The sequence below is a fragment of the Hyperolius riggenbachi genome, chromosome 7, assembly GCF_040937935.1.
Source record: "Hyperolius riggenbachi isolate aHypRig1 chromosome 7, aHypRig1.pri, whole genome shotgun sequence".
Lineage (NCBI taxonomy): Eukaryota > Metazoa > Chordata > Amphibia > Anura > Hyperoliidae > Hyperolius > Hyperolius riggenbachi.
In genome coordinates, this window is record NC_090652.1 from 2,202,833 (window position 1) to 2,222,409 (window position 19,577).

The 19,577-nt window shown below is 50.8% G+C and overlaps 1 protein-coding gene across 5 annotated transcripts in view; it reads right to left on the minus strand.

Moving 5' to 3' along the window:
* UBN1 (ubinuclein 1) overlaps positions 1 to 19,577 on the minus strand; it is a 118,838-nt gene that overhangs the window by 4,232 nt on the left and 95,029 nt on the right. For all 5 annotated transcript variants that reach the window (XM_068243480.1, XM_068243478.1, XM_068243482.1 and 2 more), the window contains exons 15-17: positions 3,955 to 5,625; positions 1,673 to 1,922; positions 534 to 611 (exon numbers count right to left, since the gene is read on the minus strand). In XM_068243480.1, the coding sequence (XP_068099581.1) occupies positions 534 to 611; positions 1,673 to 1,922; positions 3,955 to 5,625 (1,999 nt within the window). The remainder of the gene's footprint in view (positions 1 to 533; positions 612 to 1,672; positions 1,923 to 3,954; positions 5,626 to 19,577) is intronic.

The window sequence follows — 19,577 nt, forward strand, 5'->3', positions numbered from 1 at the left end:
TGTGGTAATCACACCTCTCCCGGTCTCCTCCGCTGTCTCCCCATGTAAATGTCCCCCCCTGGTGCCTGTGTGTGGTAATTACACCTCTCCCGGTCTCCTCCGATGTCTCCCATGTAAATGTCCCCCCCTGGTGCCCGTGTGTGGTAATCTCCCCTCTCGCTGTCTCCCCATGTAAATGTCTCCCATGTAAATGTCCCCCCCTGGTGCCCGTGTGTGGTAATCTCCCCTCTCGCTGTCTCCCCATGTAAATGTCTCCCCCTGGTGCCTGTGTGTGGTAATCTCCCCTCTCCCCCGTGTGATGTCATGTGGTACACGTGCCATATGGTGACGCTCGGGGATGGCAGCGGAGGCGGCTGGGATACAGCAACGTGTCACAGAGTTCTCTCCTCATTAGATGTGATGGAGAGATCAGTGATTGGATGAATCATGGGCCAATATAAGAAGGTAAATCAGGAAGGCCGGGTGAGAGCTCTGCAATGGAGGCGGAGTCATTGTGCGTCAGATGAGACGATGGTAGAGTATGACGGGTTTACCTGTCAGTGGCGGCTGTGTGTGTCCGGACAGGGCTGGGACAGAAATAGGGGTGGAATGCTGCAGACCACTCAGGAGATCTATAGAGAGAGGCAGGAGGAGGGCACATGTTCAGACAGCCATCCAACATGGAAGAACAAATGTCAGGGATGGACAGACATCTGGGCAGAGTGCTAAGGAATAGGTACAGGTTGGGGAGTTAGGTGGTTGTTAGGCACAGGTTAGAGGGTAAGGTTGTTGTTAGGAGCAGGTTAGGGAGTAAGGTGGTTGTTAAGCACGGGTTAGGGAATAGGGTTGCCAAGCACAGGTTAGGGAGTTAGGATGTTATTAGACACAGGTTAGAGGGTAAGGTGGTTGTTAGGCAAGGATTGGGGAGTAAAGTTGCCAAGCACAGGTTGGGGAGTAAGGTTGTTGTAAGGTACAGGGTAGAGAGTTAGGTGGTTGTTAGGCAGAGGTTGGAGAGTAAGGTGGTTGCGGACAGGTTAGGAGGTAAGGTTTCTGTAAGGCACAGGTTAGGTGGTAAGGTGGTTGTTAGGCACATGTTAGGGGGTAAGGTGGTTGTTATGCACAGGTTAGGAGGTAAGGTGGTTGTTATGCACAGGTTAGGTGGTAAGGTGGTTGTTATGCACAGGTTAGATGGTAAGGTGTTTGTTAGGCACAGGTTAGATGGTAAGGTGGTTGTTAGGCACAGGTTAGGTGGTTGTTATGCACAGGTTAGGTGGTTGTTATGCACAGGTTAGGTGGTAAGGTGGTTGTTATGCACAGGTTAGATGGTAAGGTGGTTGTTAGGCACAGGTTAGATGGTAAGGTGGTTGTTAGGCACAGGTTAGATGGTAAGGTGGTTGTTAGGCACAGGTTAGGGGGTAAGGTGGTTGTTAGGCACAGGTTAGGGGGTAAGGTGGTTGTTAGGCACAGGTTAGGGGGTAAGGTGGTTGTTAGGCACAGGTTAGGTGGTAAGGTGGTTGTTATGCACAGGTTAGATGGTAAGGTGGTTGTTAGGCACAGGTTAGGTGGTAAGGTGGTTGTTATGCACAGGTTAGGTGGTAAGGTGGTTGTTAGGCACAGGTTAGGTTCTGTATAGTGGAAGCTATACTCCGGGAGTTTGGAAACCAAGACAAGTGTTAGAATCTGGGTGACTTACTCCGTGTCAGGCCGTGGTGGAACGTTCCTGGCGCTGGCCCGGTGATGATGGCGTCTTGCGAAGCAGCGGCTTTCTGGACAGCTTCGGAGGTGTAAATGACATGCAGGGGGAAGGGGTGGATGCCGGACATAAGACCCAGGGAAGTCGGTGGGATCTTTCCTCCGTTGGTCTTGAAAGGAGGAGTCAGTACAGTCAGCCCCGCGGAGGAGGGGCTAATCAGGCCAGAACTGGGGCTACATTTTGGCGATTGCTGCAAAGAAAACACAACAGATCTGAGAGTGTGAAAGGGGAGAGTTCAGGTGAACCTGAAGTGACAAAGTAATGAGATAATGTATGTGTAGTACTAATGGTAAACAGAACACTGGTAAAATAGAAGTCTCATTTTCATTTTAACGGCTTAATTTTTAAGATTGAATTCTCAACTGCAGCCATGACAGTCTGATGTAAAATCTGCTTCATTCAGCTGCGAAAGGTGTAGTGGTTAGCGCTCTCGCCTTGCAGCATTGAATTTCCGGTCTGATTCCCAGCCAGGGCACTATCTGCATGGAGTTTGCATGTTCTACCCATGTCTGTGTGGGTTTCCTCCGGGCACTCTGGATTCCTACCACATCCCAAAAACATACAGATAAGTTAATTGGCTTCCCCCTAAATTGGCCCTAGACTACAATACATGCACTACATGACACATACACATGACTATAGTGGGGATTAGATAGCGAGCCCCTCTGAGGGACATGTGACAATATACTCTGTACAGCGCTGCAGAAAATGTCGGTGCTAAAGATAGAATAATAAATACTAATAACTCGCACATGCGCAGTAAAATGCATGTGTCTTGGTTTTCTGGACATGGATGGATCATGAATGGCCCTAAAGCAATTAGGGCCCACCGGCAAAGTTCACTTCCCGCTACTAAAGGCAAAGGTCGTCAGACTTATCAATAGGTAGTGCCCGCTCTCAGCCTGACCGGTTTCGGCATTCTGCCGTCATCGGGGGTGTTGACGACAGGATGTTAAAGTGAACCTCCAGACTAAAAATCTACTCAGCAGCACTGAAAAGGCCTGGTGTTTCTTTAACAGTTTCACAGCATCAGAACTTTGTTTTTCTTACCCAAGCTTCATTTTTAGCTGCCCAGAAGAAAACTGCCCAGGCATTTTTACCCTGATGCTGTGCAAAGCATGATGGGATTTCTGATGATGTTGTTCTCCTTCTGCTGTTTTGGCGCAATTTTTTTTTTATTTTGAATTTGAGATTTGAAGCCTAGCGTGCGCAGCTGGGAGGGGTGATCAGGACACAGGAGAGTTGGAACTGTGTCTCATGCTCCCTGTCACCACCAAAAAGATGGCTGCCCCCATGAAAAAGATGGCTGCCCCCATGAAAAAGATGGCTGCCCCCATGAAATCACAAACATTTGCCTGCTCTTTTAAAACAGGATGGGTAAGAGATTATATTACCTATCTAGTTTAATTAACGTAACTAATGTAATTAAATGACAGTATGTTTGTTTAGGCAGAAGTTCCCCTTTAAAACCGGTCAGGATGAGAGCGGGCACTACCTATTGAGGAGAAGTCTGACGACCTTTGCCTCAGCACCACTTCAGGGGGAAGCGAACTTCGCCAGTGGGCCCTACCTGGTTTAGGACCAACCCCCCCCCCCCCCCCCAAAAAAAAAAGTGAGTGATCATTGTTGTATTTTACAAATTGGATTGGAAAGGGTTAAACTTAACTCCTCATTAACATCTGATATTGCACAGGTGATCCCTGCAGAAAAAAAAATCCAGTCCAAGATTCTGGATCCTTCAATTTCTCCGAGCTTGTTACTAAATTAAAGGAAACCGTGAGGATGGAGGCTGCCATATTAAACAATACCAGTTGCCTGGCAGCCCTGCTGATTCTCTGACTCCAATACCTTTAGCCATAGCCACTGAACAAGCATGCAGATCAGGTGCTCTGACAAGATTGGCTGCATGCTTGTTTCAGCTGTGTGATTCAGACACTACTGCAGCCAGAGAGATCAGCAAGACAGCCAGGTAACTGGTATTGTTTAAAAAAAAAAAAAAAAAAAAAAAAAAAAAAAAAAAGAGGGGGGGGGGGGGGGATGTCCTGTTCTCATAAGAACTGACAGGAAGTTCCTGCAGAGAGGATCATCCAGACAGAGATAAGAGTCCGTCAGCAGCCATTTCTCTCCCTGAGTCTATCAGTGACGTTCTGGGCTGAGGTCCTGCCTGCTTTACATAATGTAAACTTATAATATGACAATTAGCACATGCACATTTTACTTACAGTAAGACTTGTGGGAGACCCGGTATTCCCCCTGTTGGCTCCCACCATGGATGAGGTGATCAGCTTTGCCACTCCCTGTGTCCCTTTTCCCGAGTCCTGCGGTGCGATCAGGGTCAGCTTCTGAAGGGGATGGGAGGGCTTCTTGGCAGGAAGAGAGGAGGGGCTACGTAGCAGGGAGGGTGGTGATTGGCTCACAGTGGTTGCGCTGTTCAGGACACCTGCGTTCCCCAAGTTACTGGGTGGAGAGACTGAGGGTCTGGGCAGTGGCGACCTGTAGGCCTGGGCACTGATTGAGGTGCCGCTGTTTGAAAGCTTTCCTAGCAGGCCTGGTGACACCACAAGCTTCTGATTGCTCATGTTGGATGGTGGAGAGGAGAACGTTGCAGGTTTTGGAGATTTGGTTTGGGGAGTGGGGGGCCTTTGGGGAGGTGATGGAGCAGAGACTCTGGGAGCAGGGGATAGGCTTGGAGATGGAGCAGAGACTCTGGGAGCAGGGGATTGGCTTGGAGATGGAGCAGAGGCTCGGGGAGCAGGGTTCTGACTTGGAGATGGAGCAGAGACTCTGGGAGCAGGGGATAGGCTTGGAGATGGAGCGGAGACTCTGGGAGCAGGGGATAGGCTTGGAGATGGAGCAGAGACTCTGAGAGCAGGGGATTGGCTTGGAGATGGAACAGAGACTCGGGGAGCAGAGTTTTGGTTCAGAGATGGAGCAGAGACTCTGGAACCAGAGTTTTGGCTCGGAGATGGAGCAGAGACTCTGGGAGCAGAGTTTTGGTTCGGAGATGGAGTAGACACTCTGGAACTAGTGTTTTGGGTCGGAGATGGAGCAGAGACTCTCGCAACAGAGTTTTGGTTCAGAGATGGAAGAGAGACTCTGGAACCAGTGTTTTGGGTTGGAGATGGAGTAGAAACTCTGGGAGAGGAGTTTTGGTTCGGAGATGGAGTAGACACTCTGGAACCAGTGTTTTGGGTCGGAGATGGAGTAGAGACTCTGGGAGCAGGGGTTGGGCTCGGAGATGGAGCAGACACTCTGGGAGCAGGGGTTAGGCTGAGAGATGAAGCTGAGACTCTGGGAGCAGAGCTTTGGCTTGGAGGAGTGAAGCCCCCCTTTCCAATCTGGTTATTTATCTGGTATAGCTTTACTGAGGGCTGCAAAGAGGTGTTGCCGAGCTGGGGCATCTTCACCGGCCCGTGCTGTTGCAACTTCTGCTGTACTTCTGACATAGTCTTTGAATTATGGATCTGCACTGGCTGCTTCTTCTCTGCGACCATCATTGCCGATTGCTCAACAAAGCTGGAGGGCCGTGATGATGGTGGTGGAGGTTGAGGATTGGTGGCTATAACTACCACGGGAGTAGACTTCTTCTTCTCCTCTGTGGACTTCTCAAGCCCGCACGTTTTGGGAATTTGGAAGTCGAAGGCTATACTGGACGTTCTGGTGGAGAGGGTGTTCAAGTGCTCCGATACGGCGCTCAAAGACGGTGGGTTGTGTATGAGGTCTCCGTCCAGGGAGTTGTCCTGGCTGAATGTAGACATCGGAGAACCACTGGATGAGAAGATGACAGAAGGTGGCACCGAACTAGCCTTGGCTGGGAGAGGCAAGGAGACGGCAGCTGTCTGAACCTCCATGGGAGAAGCAGAGATCATCTTCTCTGCCTTGTTAGCGGACTCCTAGTACAGAACGGAGAAGGTTAGGAGGAGAATTCTTCCAAAAACAATACCTTCCATTTATATTAAAATCTGAAATATAGATGTTATTCAAATTATTTTTTAATCAGTGTTAAATATAAGAAATGAAAATGCGACATTTGGTTAGAACTTTGCCAGGTGTGTGTACATGCTTGGTTAACCTTGGCCAATCATGCCACCGACATGGGCCCACCTCAATCCTGCTCTCCCTCCCTCCTCCCCTCTCTATACTGCAGAACGTCCTGATCTGCAGAGAGCTCAATGTGCATCTGTAGGAGGAAGAGCTGTGTGAAATCCTTTGGAAGTGTGTTTGTTAGGTACCAGACACCAAATCTGGGGACTTTGCTTTTCGTATTGTTAGAGATTTCTCAAGTGCATCAGGAAGGAAACACTCTTCCTCACAAAACATTACTAGACTGAGCCAAACAAAGTGGACCTGTGCATAGGAAGTGCCCGGCTGGCTGTTAGCACAGATGGTGTATTAGGTCATTCAGGGATGCTCGCTGATGTCAAAGCCCCCTCCCTTACCCACTTATGACTCATACTGCCTTCTCTCCACCCAGACAGCATGAGTCATCAGATATGTAAATACTTGATCTGACATGCAGGACTTTCTAGTAGCTAATGCTAGCTACACACAATGCAATTTTCTGAGAGATTTACAGTCAGATCGATTATTTCCAACATGTCTGATCGGATTTCCAAAATTTTCATAGACCTGAACAGAAAATCGATCGGAAAACAGATCAGACATGTTGGAAATTATCGATCTCACTGTAAATCTCTCAGAAAATTGCATTGTGTGTACTTAGCATAAGACCTGATGGCTCCTATACGATATAGGATAACAAACTTCTATAGGGAGCTCAATAAAGCTCAGTTATATGGGTTTCTAGACCACTGCTAGCCACAATAGTGATCTGTCACAGTTACAGCGCACCCGGAACCACTGCTAGCCACAATAGTGATCTGTCACAGCTACAGCGCACCCGGAACCACTGCTAGCCACAATAGTGATCTGTCACAGTTACAGCGCACCCGGAACCACTGCTAGCCACAATAGTGATCTGTCACAGTTACAGCGCACCCGGAACCACTGCTAGCCACAATAGTGATCTGTCACAGTTACAGCGCACCCGGAACCACTGCTAGCCACAATAGTGATCTGTCACAGTTACAGCGCACCCGGAACCACAGCTAGCCACAATAGTGATCTGTCACAGTTACAGCGCACCCGGAACCACTGCTAGCCACAATAGTGATCTGTCACAGTTACAGCGCACCCGGAACCACTGCTAGCCACAATAGTGATCTGTCACAGCTACAGCGCACCCGGAACCACTGCTAGCCACAATAGTGATCTGTCACAGTTACAGCGCACCCGGAACCACTGCTAGCCACAATAGTGATCTGTCACAGTTACAGCGCACCCGGAACCACTGCTAGCCACAATAGTGATCTGTCACAGTTACAGCGCACCCGGAACCACTGCTAGCCACAATAGTGATCTGTCACAGTTACAGCGCACCCGGAACCACTGCTAGCCACAATAGTGATCTGTCACAGTTACAGCGCACCCGGAACCACTGCTAGCCACAACAGTGATCTGTCACAGCTACAGCGCACCCGGAACCACTGCTAGCCACAACAGTGATCTGTCACAGTTACAGCGCACCCGGAACCACTGCTAGCCACAATAGTGATCTGTCACAGTTACAGCGCACCCGGAACCACTGCTAGCCACAATAGTGATCTGTCACAGTTACAGCGCACCCGGAACCACTGCTAGCCACAATAGTGATCTGTCACAGCTACAGCGCACCCGGAACCACTGCTAGCCACAATAGTGATCTGTCACAGTTACAGCGCACCCGGAACCACTGCTAGCCACAATAGTGATCTGTCACAGTTACAGCGCACCCGGAACCACTGCTAGCCACAATAGTGATCTGTCACAGTTACAGCGCACCCGGAACCACTGCTAGCCACAATAGTGATCTGTCACAGTTACAGCGCACCCGGAACCACTGCTAGCCACAATAGTGATCTGTCACAGTTACAGCGCACCCGGAACCACTGCTAGCCACAATAGTGATCTGTCACAGCTACAGCGCACCCGGAACCACTGCTAGCCACAATAGTGATCTGTCACAGTTACAGCGCACCCGGAACCACTGCTAGCCACAATAGTGATCTGTCACAGTTACAGCGCACCCGGAACCACTGCTAGCCACAATAGTGATCTGTCACAGTTACAGCGCACCCGGAACCACTGCTAGCCACAATAGTGATCTGTCACAGCTACAGCGCACCTGGAACCACTGCTAGCCACAATAGTGATCTGTCACAGCTACAGCGCACCCGGAACCACTGCTAGCCACAATAGTGATCTGTCACAGTTACAGCGCACCCGGAACCACTGCTAGCCACAATAGTGATCTGTCACAGCTACAGCGCACCCGGAACCACTGCTAGCCACAATAGTGATCTGTCACAGCTACAGCGCACCCGGAACCACTGCTAGCCACAATAGTGATCTGTCACAGCTACAGCGCACCTGGAACCACTGCTAGCCACAATAGTGATCTGTCACAGCTACAGCGCACCTGGAACCACTGCTAGCCACAATAGTGATCTGTCACAGCTACAGCGCACCCGGAACCACTGCTAGCCACAATAGTGATCTGTCACAGTTACAGCACATCCGGAACCACTGCTAGCCACAATAGTGATCTGTCACAGTTACAGCGCACCCGGAACCACTGCTAGCCACAATAGTGATCTGTCACAGTTACAGCGCACCCGGAACCACTGCTAGCCACAATAGTGATCTGTCACAGCTACAGCGCACCCGGAACCACTGCTAGCCACAATAGTGATCTGTCACAGTTACAGCGCACCCGGAACCACTGCTAGCCACAATAGTGATCTGTCACAGTTACAGCACACCCGGAACCACTGCTAGCCACAATAGTGATCTGTCACAGTTACAGCGCACCCGGAACCACTGCTAGCCACAATAGTGATCTGTCACAGTTACAGCACATCCGGAACCACTGCTAGCCACAATAGTGATCTGTCACAGTTACAGCGCACCCGGAACCACTGCTAGCCACAATAGTGATCTGTCACAGCTACAGCGCACCCGGAACCACTGCTAGCCACAATAGTGATCTGTCACAGCTACAGCGCACCCGGAACCACTGCTAGCCACAATAGTGATCTGTCACAGCTACAGCGCACCCGGAACCACTGCTAGCCACAATAGTGATCTGTCACAGCTACAGCGCACCCGGAACCACTGCTAGCCACAACAGTGATCTGTTACAGTTACAGCGCATCCGGAACCACTGCTAGCCACAATAGTGATCTGTCACAGCTACAGCGCACCCGGAACCACTGCTAGCCACAATAGTGATCTGTCACAGCTACAGCGCACCCGGAACCACAGCTAGCCACAATAGTGATCTGTCACAGCTACAGCGCACCCGGAACCACTGCTAGCCACAATAGTGATCTGTCACAGTTACAGCGCACCCGGAACCACTGCTAGCCACAATAGTGATCTGTCACAGTTACAGCGCACCCGGAACCACTGCTAGCCACAATAGTGATCTGTCACAGTTACAGCGCACCCGGAACCACTGCTAGCCACAATAGTGATCTGTCACAGTTACAGCGCACCCGGAACCACTGCTAGCCACAATAGTGATCTGTCACAGTTACAGCGCACCCGGAACCACTGCTAGCCACAATAGTGATCTGTCACAGCTACAGCGCACCCGGAACCACAGCTAGCCACAATAGTGATCTGTCACAGCTACAGCGCACCCGGAACCACAGCTAGCCACAATAGTGATCTGTCACAGCTACAGCGCACCCGGAACCACTGCTAGCCACAATAGTGATCTGTCACAGTTACAGCGCACCCGGAACCACTGCTAGCCACAATAGTGATCTGTCACAGTTACAGCGCACCCGGAACCACTGCTAGCCACAATAGTGATCTGTCACAGTTACAGCGCACCCGGAACCACTGCTAGCCACAATAGTGATCTGTCACAGTTACAGCGCACCCGGAACCACTGCTAGCCACAATAGTGATCTGTCACAGTTACAGCGCACCCGGAACCACTGCTAGCCACAATAGTGATCTGTCACAGTTACAGCGCACCCGGAACCACTGCTAGCCACAATAGTGATCTGTCACAGCTACAGCGCACCCGGAACCACTGCTAGCCACAATAGTGATCTGTCACAGTTACAGCGCACCCGGAACCACTGCTAGCCACAATAGTGATCTGTCACAGTTACAGCGCACCCGGAACCACTGCTAGCCACAATAGTGATCTGTCACAGTTACAGCGCACCCGGAACCACTGCTAGCCACAATAGTGATCTGTCACAGTTACAGCGCACCCGGAACCACTGCTAGCCACAATAGTGATCTGTCACAGCTACAGCGCACCCGGAACCACTGCTAGCCACAATAGTGATCTGTCACAGCTACAGCGCACCCGGAACCACTGCTAGCCACAATAGTGATCTGTCACAGTTACAGCGCACCCGGAACCACTGCTAGCCACAATAGTGATCTGTCACAGTTACAGCGCACCCGGAACCACTGCTAGCCACAACAGTGATCTGTCACAGTTACAGCGCACCCGGAACCACTGCTAGCCACAATAGTGATCTGTCACAGTTACAGCGCACCCGGAACCACTGCTAGCCACAATAGTGATCTGTCACAGCTACAGCGCACCCGGAACCACTGCTAGCCACAACAGTGATCTGTCACAGCTACAGCGCACCCGGAACCACTGCTAGCCACAATAGTGATCTGTCACAGTTACAGCGCACCCGGAACCACTGCTAGCCACAATAGTGATCTGTCACAGTTACAGCGCACCCGGAACCACTGCTAGCCACAATAGTGATCTGTCACAGCTACAGCGCACCCGGAACCACTGCTAGCCACAATAGTGATCTGTCACAGCTACAGCGCACCCGGAACCACTGCTAGCCACAATAGTGATCTGTCACAGTTACAGCGCACCCGGAACCACTGCTAGCCACAATAGTGATCTGTCACAGTTACAGCGCACCCGGAACCACTGCTAGCCACAACAGTGATCTGTCACAGTTACAGCGCACCCGGAACCACTGCTAGCCACAATAGTGATCTGTCACAGCTACAGCGCACCCGGAACCACTGCTAGCCACAATAGTGATCTGTCACAGCTACAGCGCACCCGGAACCACTGCTAGCCACAATAGTGATCTGTCACAGTTACAGCGCACCCGGAACCACTGCTAGCCACAATAGTGATCTGTCACAGTTACAGCGCACCCGGAACCACTGCTAGCCACAATAGTGATCTGTCACAGCTACAGCGCACCCGGAACCACTGCTAGCCACAATAGTGATCTGTCACAGTTACAGCGCACCCGGAACCACTGCTAGCCACAATAGTGATCTGTCACAGTTACAGCGCACCCGGAACCACTGCTAGCCACAATAGTGATCTGTCACAGTTACAGCGCATCCGGAACCACTGCTAGCCACAATAGTGATCTGTCACAGTTACAGCGCACCCGGAACCACTGCTAGCCACAATAGTGATCTGTCACAGTTACAGCGCACCCGGAACCACTGCTAGCCACAATAGTGATCTGTCACAGTTACAGCGCACCCGGAACCACTGCTAGCCACAATAGTGATCTGTCACAGTTACAGCGCACCCGGAACCACTGCTAGCCACAATAGTGATCTGTCACAGCTACAGCGCACCCGGAACCACTGCTAGCCACAATAGTGATCTGTCACAGTTACAGCGCACCCGGAACCACTGCTAGCCACAATAGTGATCTGTCACAGTTACAGCGCACCCGGAACCACTGCTAGCCACAACAGTGATCTGTCACAGTTACAGCGCACCCGGAACCACTGCTAGCCACAACAGTGATCTGTCACAGTTACAGCGCACCCGGAACCACTGCTAGCCACAATAGTGATCTGTCACAGTTACAGCGCACCCGGAACCACTGCTAGCCACAATAGTGATCTGTCACAGCTACAGCGCACCCGGAACCACTGCTAGCCACAATAGTGATCTGTCACAGTTACAGCGCACCCGGAACCACTGCTAGCCACAATAGTGATCTGTCACAGTTACAGCGCACCCGGAACCACTGCTAGCCACAATAGTGATCTGTCACAGCTACAGCGCACCCGGAACCACTGCTAGCCACAATAGTGATCTGTCACAGTTACAGCGCACCCGGAACCACTGCTAGCCACAATAGTGATCTGTCACAGTTACAGCGCACCCGGAACCACTGCTAGCCACAATAGTGATCTGTCACAGTTACAGCACATCCGGAACCACTGCTAGCCACAATAGTGATCTGTCACAGTTACAGCGCACCCGGAACCACTGCTAGCCACAATAGTGATCTGTCACAGTTACAGCGCACCCGGAACCACTGCTAGCCACAATAGTGATCTGTCACAGTTACAGCGCACCCGGAACCACTGCTAGCCACAATAGTGATCTGTCACAGTTACAGCGCACCCGGAACCACTGCTAGCCACAATAGTGATCTGTCACAGCTACAGCGCACCCGAAACCACTGCTAGCCACAATAGTGATCTGTCACAGTTACAGCGCACCCGGAACCACTGCTAGCCACAATAGTGATCTGTCACAGTTACAGCGCACCCGGAACCACTGCTAGCCACAACAGTGATCTGTCACAGTTACAGCGCACCCGGAACCACTGCTAGCCACAACAGTGATCTGTCACAGTTACAGCGCACCCGGAACCACTGCTAGCCACAATAGTGATCTGTCACAGCTACAGCGCACCCGGAACCACTGCTAGCCACAATAGTGATCTGTCACAGTTACAGCGCACCCGGAACCACTGCTAGCCACAATAGTGATCTGTCACAGCTACAGCGCACCCGGAACCACTGCTAGCCACAACAGTGATCTGTCACAGTTACAGCGCACCCGGAACCACTGCTAGCCACAACAGTGATCTGTCACAGCTACAGCGCACCTGGAACCACTGCTAGCCACAATAGTGATCTGTCACAGCTACAGCGCACCCGGAACCACTGCTAGCCACAATAGTGATCTGTCACAGCTACAGCGCACCCGGAACCACTGCTAGCCACAATAGTGATCTGTCACAGCTACAGCGCACCCGGAACCACTGCTAGCCACAATAGTGATCTGTCACAGCTACAGCGCACCCGGAACCACTGCTAGCCACAACAGTGATCTGTCACAGCTACAGCGCACCCGGAACCACTGCTAGCCACAATAGTGATCTGTCACAGTTACAGCGCACCCGGAACCACTGCTAGCCACAACAGTGATCTGTCACAGCTACAGCGCACCTGGAACCACTGCTAGCCACAACAGTGATCTGTCACAGCTACAGCGCACCCGGAACCACTGCTAGCCACAATAGTGATCTGTCACAGCTACAGCGCACCCGGAACCACTGCTAGCCACAATAGTGATCTGTCACAGTTACAGCGCACCCGGAACCACTGCTAGCCACAATAGTGATCTGTCACAGCTACAGCGCACCCGGAACCACTGCTAGCCACAATAGTGATCTGTCACAGCTACAGCGCACCCGGAACCACTGCTAGCCACAATAGTGATCTGTCACAGCTACAGCGCACCCGGAACCACTGCTAGCCACAACAGTGATCTGTCACAGCTACAGCGCACCCGGAACCACTGCTAGCCACAATAGTGATCTGTCACAGCTACAGCGCACCCGGAACCACTGCTAGCCACAATAGTGATCTGTCACAGCTACAGCGCACCCGGAACCACTGCTAGCCACAATAGTGATCTGTCACAGTTACAGCGCACCCGGAACCACTGCTAGCCACAATAGTGATCTGTCACAGCTACAGCGCACCCGGAACCACTGCTAGCCACAATAGTGATCTGTCACAGTTACAGCGCACCCGGAACCACTGCTAGCCACAATAGTGATCTGTCACAGCTACAGCGCACCCGGAACCACTGCTAGCCACAATAGTGATCTGTCACAGTTACAGCGCACCCGGAACCACTGCTAGCCACAATAGTGATCTGTCACAGCTACAGCGCACCCGGAACCACTGCTAGCCACAATAGTGATCTGTCACAGTTACAGCGCACCCGGAACCACTGCTAGCCACAATAGTGATCTGTCACAGTTACAGCGCACCCGGAACCACTGCTAGCCACAAAAGTGATCTGTCACAGTTACAGCGCACCCGGAACCACTGCTAGCCACAATAGTGATCTGTCACAGTTACAGCGCACCCGGAACCACTGCTAGCCACAATAGTGATCTGTCACAGCTACAGCGCACCCGGAACCACTGCTAGCCACAATAGTGATCTGTCACAGCTACAGCGCACCCGGAACCACTGCTAGCCACAATAGTGATCTGTCACAGCTACAGCGCACCCGGAACCACTGCTAGCCACAACAGTGATCTGTCACAGCTACAGCGCACCCGGAACCACTGCTAGCCACAACAGTGATCTGTCACAGCTACAGCGCACCCGGAACCACTGCTAGCCACAACAGTGATCTGTCACAGCTACAGCGCACCCGGAACCACTGCTAGCCACAACAGTGATCTGTCACAGCTACAGCGCACCCGGAACCACTGCTAGCCACAATAGTGATCTGTCACAGCTACAGCGCACCCGGAACCACTGCTAGCCACAATAGTGATCTGTCACAGCTACAGCGCACCCGGAACCACTGCTAGCCACAATAGTGATCTGTCACAGCTACAGCGCACCCGGAACCACTGCTAGCCACAATAGTGATCTGTCACAGTTACAGCGCACCCGGAACCACTGCTAGCCACAATAGTGATCTGTCACAGTTACAGCGCACCCGGAACCACTGCTAGCCACAATAGTGATCTGTCACAGTTACAGCGCACCCGGAACCACTGCTAGCCACAATAGTGATCTGTCACAGTTACAGCGCACCCGGAACCACTGCTAGCCACAATAGTGATCTGTCACAGTTACAGCGCACCCGGAACCACTGCTAGCCACAATAGTGATCTGTCACAGCTACAGCGCACCCGGAACCACTGCTAGCCACAATAGTGATCTGTCACAGCTACAGCGCACCCGGAACCACTGCTAGCCACAATAGTGATCTGTCACAGCTACAGCGCACCCGGAACCACTGCTAGCCACAATAGTGATCTGTCACAGCTACAGCGCACCCGGAACCACTGCTAGCCACAATAGTGATCTGTCACAGTTACAGCGCACCCGGAACCACTGCTAGCCACAATAGTGATCTGTCACAGTTACAGCGCACCCGGAAATATTCACAACACATCCCTTTTTCCACATTTTACAGCTTTTGTTCCAAAACACATTAAAGCGGATCCGAGATGAAAAACTAACTATAACAAGTACCTAGTCTATATATCTTATCTAAAGTTTAGATAGTTTACACAACAAATCTAGCTGCAAACAGCTTCAACAGTTTATGATTATTTATTCCTGTGATACAATGACAGTGGCCATGTTGTGTTTGTCACATTACACACAGGCTGAGGGTTGGAGATGCTGCCAGCTTGCCTGTGCGTAAATTCAGTCCTCTCTCCTCCTCCCTCCGCCTCTGAAATCTCTGGCTCGTAACACCTCCCCCTCCTCCTGCCCAGACTGAGCTCCCATGAGCCCTTGCTACAGTGCCAAGGCTCTCTGAAAAGCTGTGGGCGTGGCTTGTTTAGTTTATAGGGAATTTGAGTATTAAAACAAAAAAAGCATTTGGCTTGAGGAATACCCTATAAACAATAGGAAAGGAACACAGTTATACAATGAGTAAAAGTTTATCACGGATCCACTTTAAATTAATTTTCCCTCAGAATTCTACACTAAACACTGAAGAAGTTTATATGAGGTTTTGGCAAATGTATTAAAAGTAATAAAACTAAGAAATCCAATGTACATAAGTGTATTCACAGCTTCTGCTCCATATTTGTCGATGCAGCTTTGGCAGCCATTACAGCCCCAAGTATTCCTGAATATGATGCCACAAGCCTGGCACTCCAATCCTTGGCCAGTCTCACCCATTCCTCTTTACTGCACCTCTCAAGCTCCATGAGGCTGGACAGACATTTTAAAGAGATTCTGTAACAAAAATGTCAGCCTTATTTCTTCTAATCTATAAATTCCTATATCTGTTCTAAAGTGGTCTGGATTACTGCAGCCTTTCCTAGTTGCACTGTCTCTGTAATATATCTAATCTTATTTTCTTTGTCCAGCTTTGTCAACACAGAGAGGAATGCACTGCTCTGCTGTGATAGGGACAAATTACACATACATCACTTCCTAGTTAGCAGCCGTGTTTTTTGTTTGTAAACACTTCCTAAAACTGGCGATTAAAAGCCAGGATCAAGGTGGGGAGTGGCAGAAACAGCCAAGAGGGTCCCAGGAGTTCACAGTGACTCGATTGGTATGTTTTTTATTGTACAAATCGGACAGTACAGATTCTCTTTAAGATCTCTCTAAAGATGTTCAATGGGATTCAAGTCTGGACTCTGGATGGGGCACTCCAGGACGTTCACAGAGTTGTCCTGAAGTCACTCCTGTGATATCTTGGCTGTGTGCTACCTTCTTGGTTGTTCTGGTGAAAAATGAACTGTTGCTCCAGTCTGAGTACAAGAGCTCTCTGGATCAGATTTTCGCCCAGGATGTCTCTGTACATTGCAGCAGTCATCTTTCCCTTTATCCTGACTAGTCTCCCAGTTCCCCACAACATGATGCTGCCACCACCATGCTTCACTGTAGGGATGGTATTGCCTGGTGATGATGCTGCCACCACCATGTTTCACTGTAGGGATGGTATTGCCTGGTGATGATGCTGCCACCACCATACTTCACTGTAGGGATGGTATTGGCCTGGTGATGATGCTGCCACCACCATGCTTCACTGTAGGGATGGTATTGGCCTGGTGATGATGCTGCCACCACCATGCTTCACTGTAGGGATGGTATTGCCTGGTGATGATGCTGCCCCCACCATGCTTCACTGTAGGGATGGTATTGGCCTGGTGATGATGCTGCCACCACCATGCTTCACTGTAGGGATGGTATTGCCTGGTGATGATGCTGCCACCACCATGCTTCACTGTAGGGATGGTATTGGCCTGGGGATGATGCTGCCACCACCATGCTTCACTGTAGGGATGGTATTGCCTGGTGATGATGCTGCCCCCACCATGCTTCACTGTAGGGATGGTATTGGCCTGGTGATGATGCTGCCACCACCATGCTTCACTGTAGGGATGGTATTGCCTGGTGATGATGCTGCCACCACCATGCTTCACTGTAGGGATGGTCTTGCCTGGTGATGATGCTGCCACCACCATGCTTCACTGTAGGGATGGTATTGGCCTGGTGATGATGCTGCCACCACCATGCTTCACTGTAGGGATGGTATTGGCCTGGTGATGATGCTGCCATCACCATGCTTCACTGTAGGGATGGTATTGGCCTGGTGATGATGCTGCCACCACCATGCTTCACTATAGGGAGGGTATTGGCCTGGTGATGATGCTGCCACCACCATGCTTCACTGTAGGGATGGTATTGGCCTGGTGATGATGCTGCCACCACCATGCTTCACTGTAGGGATGGTATTGCCTGGTGATGATGCTGCCACCACCATGCTTCACTGTAGGGATGGTATTGGCCTGGGGATGATGCTGCCACCACCATGCTTCACTGTAGGGATGGTATTGCCTGGTGATGATGCTGCCACCACCATGCTTCACTGTAGGGATGGTATTGCCTGATGATGCTGCCACCATCATGCTTTACTGTAGGGATGGTATTGCCTGGTGATGATGATGCTTCCACCACCATGCTTCACTGTAGGGATGGTATTGCCTGGTGATGATACTGCCACCACCATGCTTCACTGTAGGGAGGGTATTGCCTGGTGATGATGATGCCACCATCATGCTTCACTGTAGGGATGGTATTGCCTGGTGATGATGATGCCACCATCATGCTTCACTGTAGGGATGGTATTGCCTGGTGAGGATGATGCCACCATCATGCTTCACTGTAGGGATGGTATTGCCTGGTGATACTGCCACCACCATGCTTCACTGTAGGGATGGTATTGCCTGGTGATGATGCTGCCACCACCATGCTTCACTGTAAGGATGGTATTGCCTGGTGATGATGCTGCCCCCACCATGCTTCACTGTAGGGATGGTATTGCCTGGTGATGATACTGCCACCACCATGCTTCACTGTAGGGATGGTATTGGCCTGGTGATGATACTGCCACCACCATGCTTCACTGTAGGGATGGTATTGGCCTGGTGATGATACTGCCACCGCCATGCTTCACTGTAGGGATGGTATTGGCCTGGTGATGATGCTGCCACCACCATGCTTCACTGTGGGGATGGTATTGGCCTGGTGATGATGCTGCCACCATCATGCTTCACTGTAGGGATGGTAGTGGCCTGGTGATGATGCTGCCACCACCATGCTTCACTGTAGGGAGGGTATTGGCCTAGGGATGATGCTGCCACCACCATGCTTCCCTGTTGGGATGGTATTGCCTGGTGATGATGCTGCCACCACCATGCTTCACTGTAGGGATGGTATTGCCTGGTGATGATGCTGCCACCACCATGCTTCACTGTAGGGAGGGTATTGGCCTGGTGATGATGCTGCCACCACCATGCTTCGCTGTAGGGAGGGTATTGGCTGGTGATGATGCTGCCACCATCATGCTTCGCTGTAGGGATGGTATTGGCTGGTGATGATGCTGCCACCATCATGCTTCACTGTAGGGATGGTATTGGCTGGTGATGATGCTGCAACCATTATGCTTCACTGTAGGGATGGTATTGGCCTGGTGATGATGCTGCCACCACCATGCTTCACTGTAGGGAGGGTATTGGCCTGGTGATGATGTTGCCACCATCATGCTTCACTGTAGGGATGGTATTGGCCTGGTGATGATGCTGCCACCATCATGCTTCACTGTAGGGAGGGTATTGCCTGGTGATGATGCTGCCACCACCATGCTTCACTGTAGGGATGGTATTGCCTGGTGATGATGCTGCCACCACCATGCTTCACTGTAGGGAGGGTATTGCCTGGTGACGAGTTGTGCCTGGATTGCTCCAAATGTGATGCCTGGCATTCACACCAAAGAGTTCAATCTTTGTCTCCTTAGACCAGGGGATTTTGATTCTCATGATCTGAAAGTCATTCAGGTGCAGGCGGCCATGTGCCTTTTATTAAGGAGTGGCTTCCGTCTGGCCACTCTACCATATAGGCCTGATTGGTGGATTGCTGCAGAGATGGTTGTCCTTCTGATCTGAAGGATCTCCTCTCTCCAGAGAGGACCTCTGGAGCTCTGACAGAGTGACCATCAGGTTCTTGGTCACCTCCCTCACTGATTTGATGGCCGGCCAAGCTCAAGGAAGAGTCCTGGTGGTGAAGTAAAATTGATAAAATTGCCACCTGTAAGTCATTTTGCCACACTCCCTTTGTTCTATACAGTTAAACCCCATATGCATGCTCAACAGCGGTCTTTTATGCAGCACAATTAACGAACAACGTTTGTTGTGAAACAAGTTGAACAACCAAAATAAGTTGCTTGCTATTGTTCACACAACTGATAAGACGTCACTCCAACAGTTGGATTGATGCCTTATCAGTTGTGTGAACAATAGCAAGCAACTTATTTTTGGTTGTTCAACTTGTTTCAGAACAAAAGTTGTTTGATAATTGTGCTGCATAAAAGACCGCTGTTGAGCGTGTGTGTGGGGTTTAACCCATGTAAGACTGGTTCTCTTCTTTCACATGGTTTCATGGGTTTGGAATGTGGGATATCAAATTACAATCA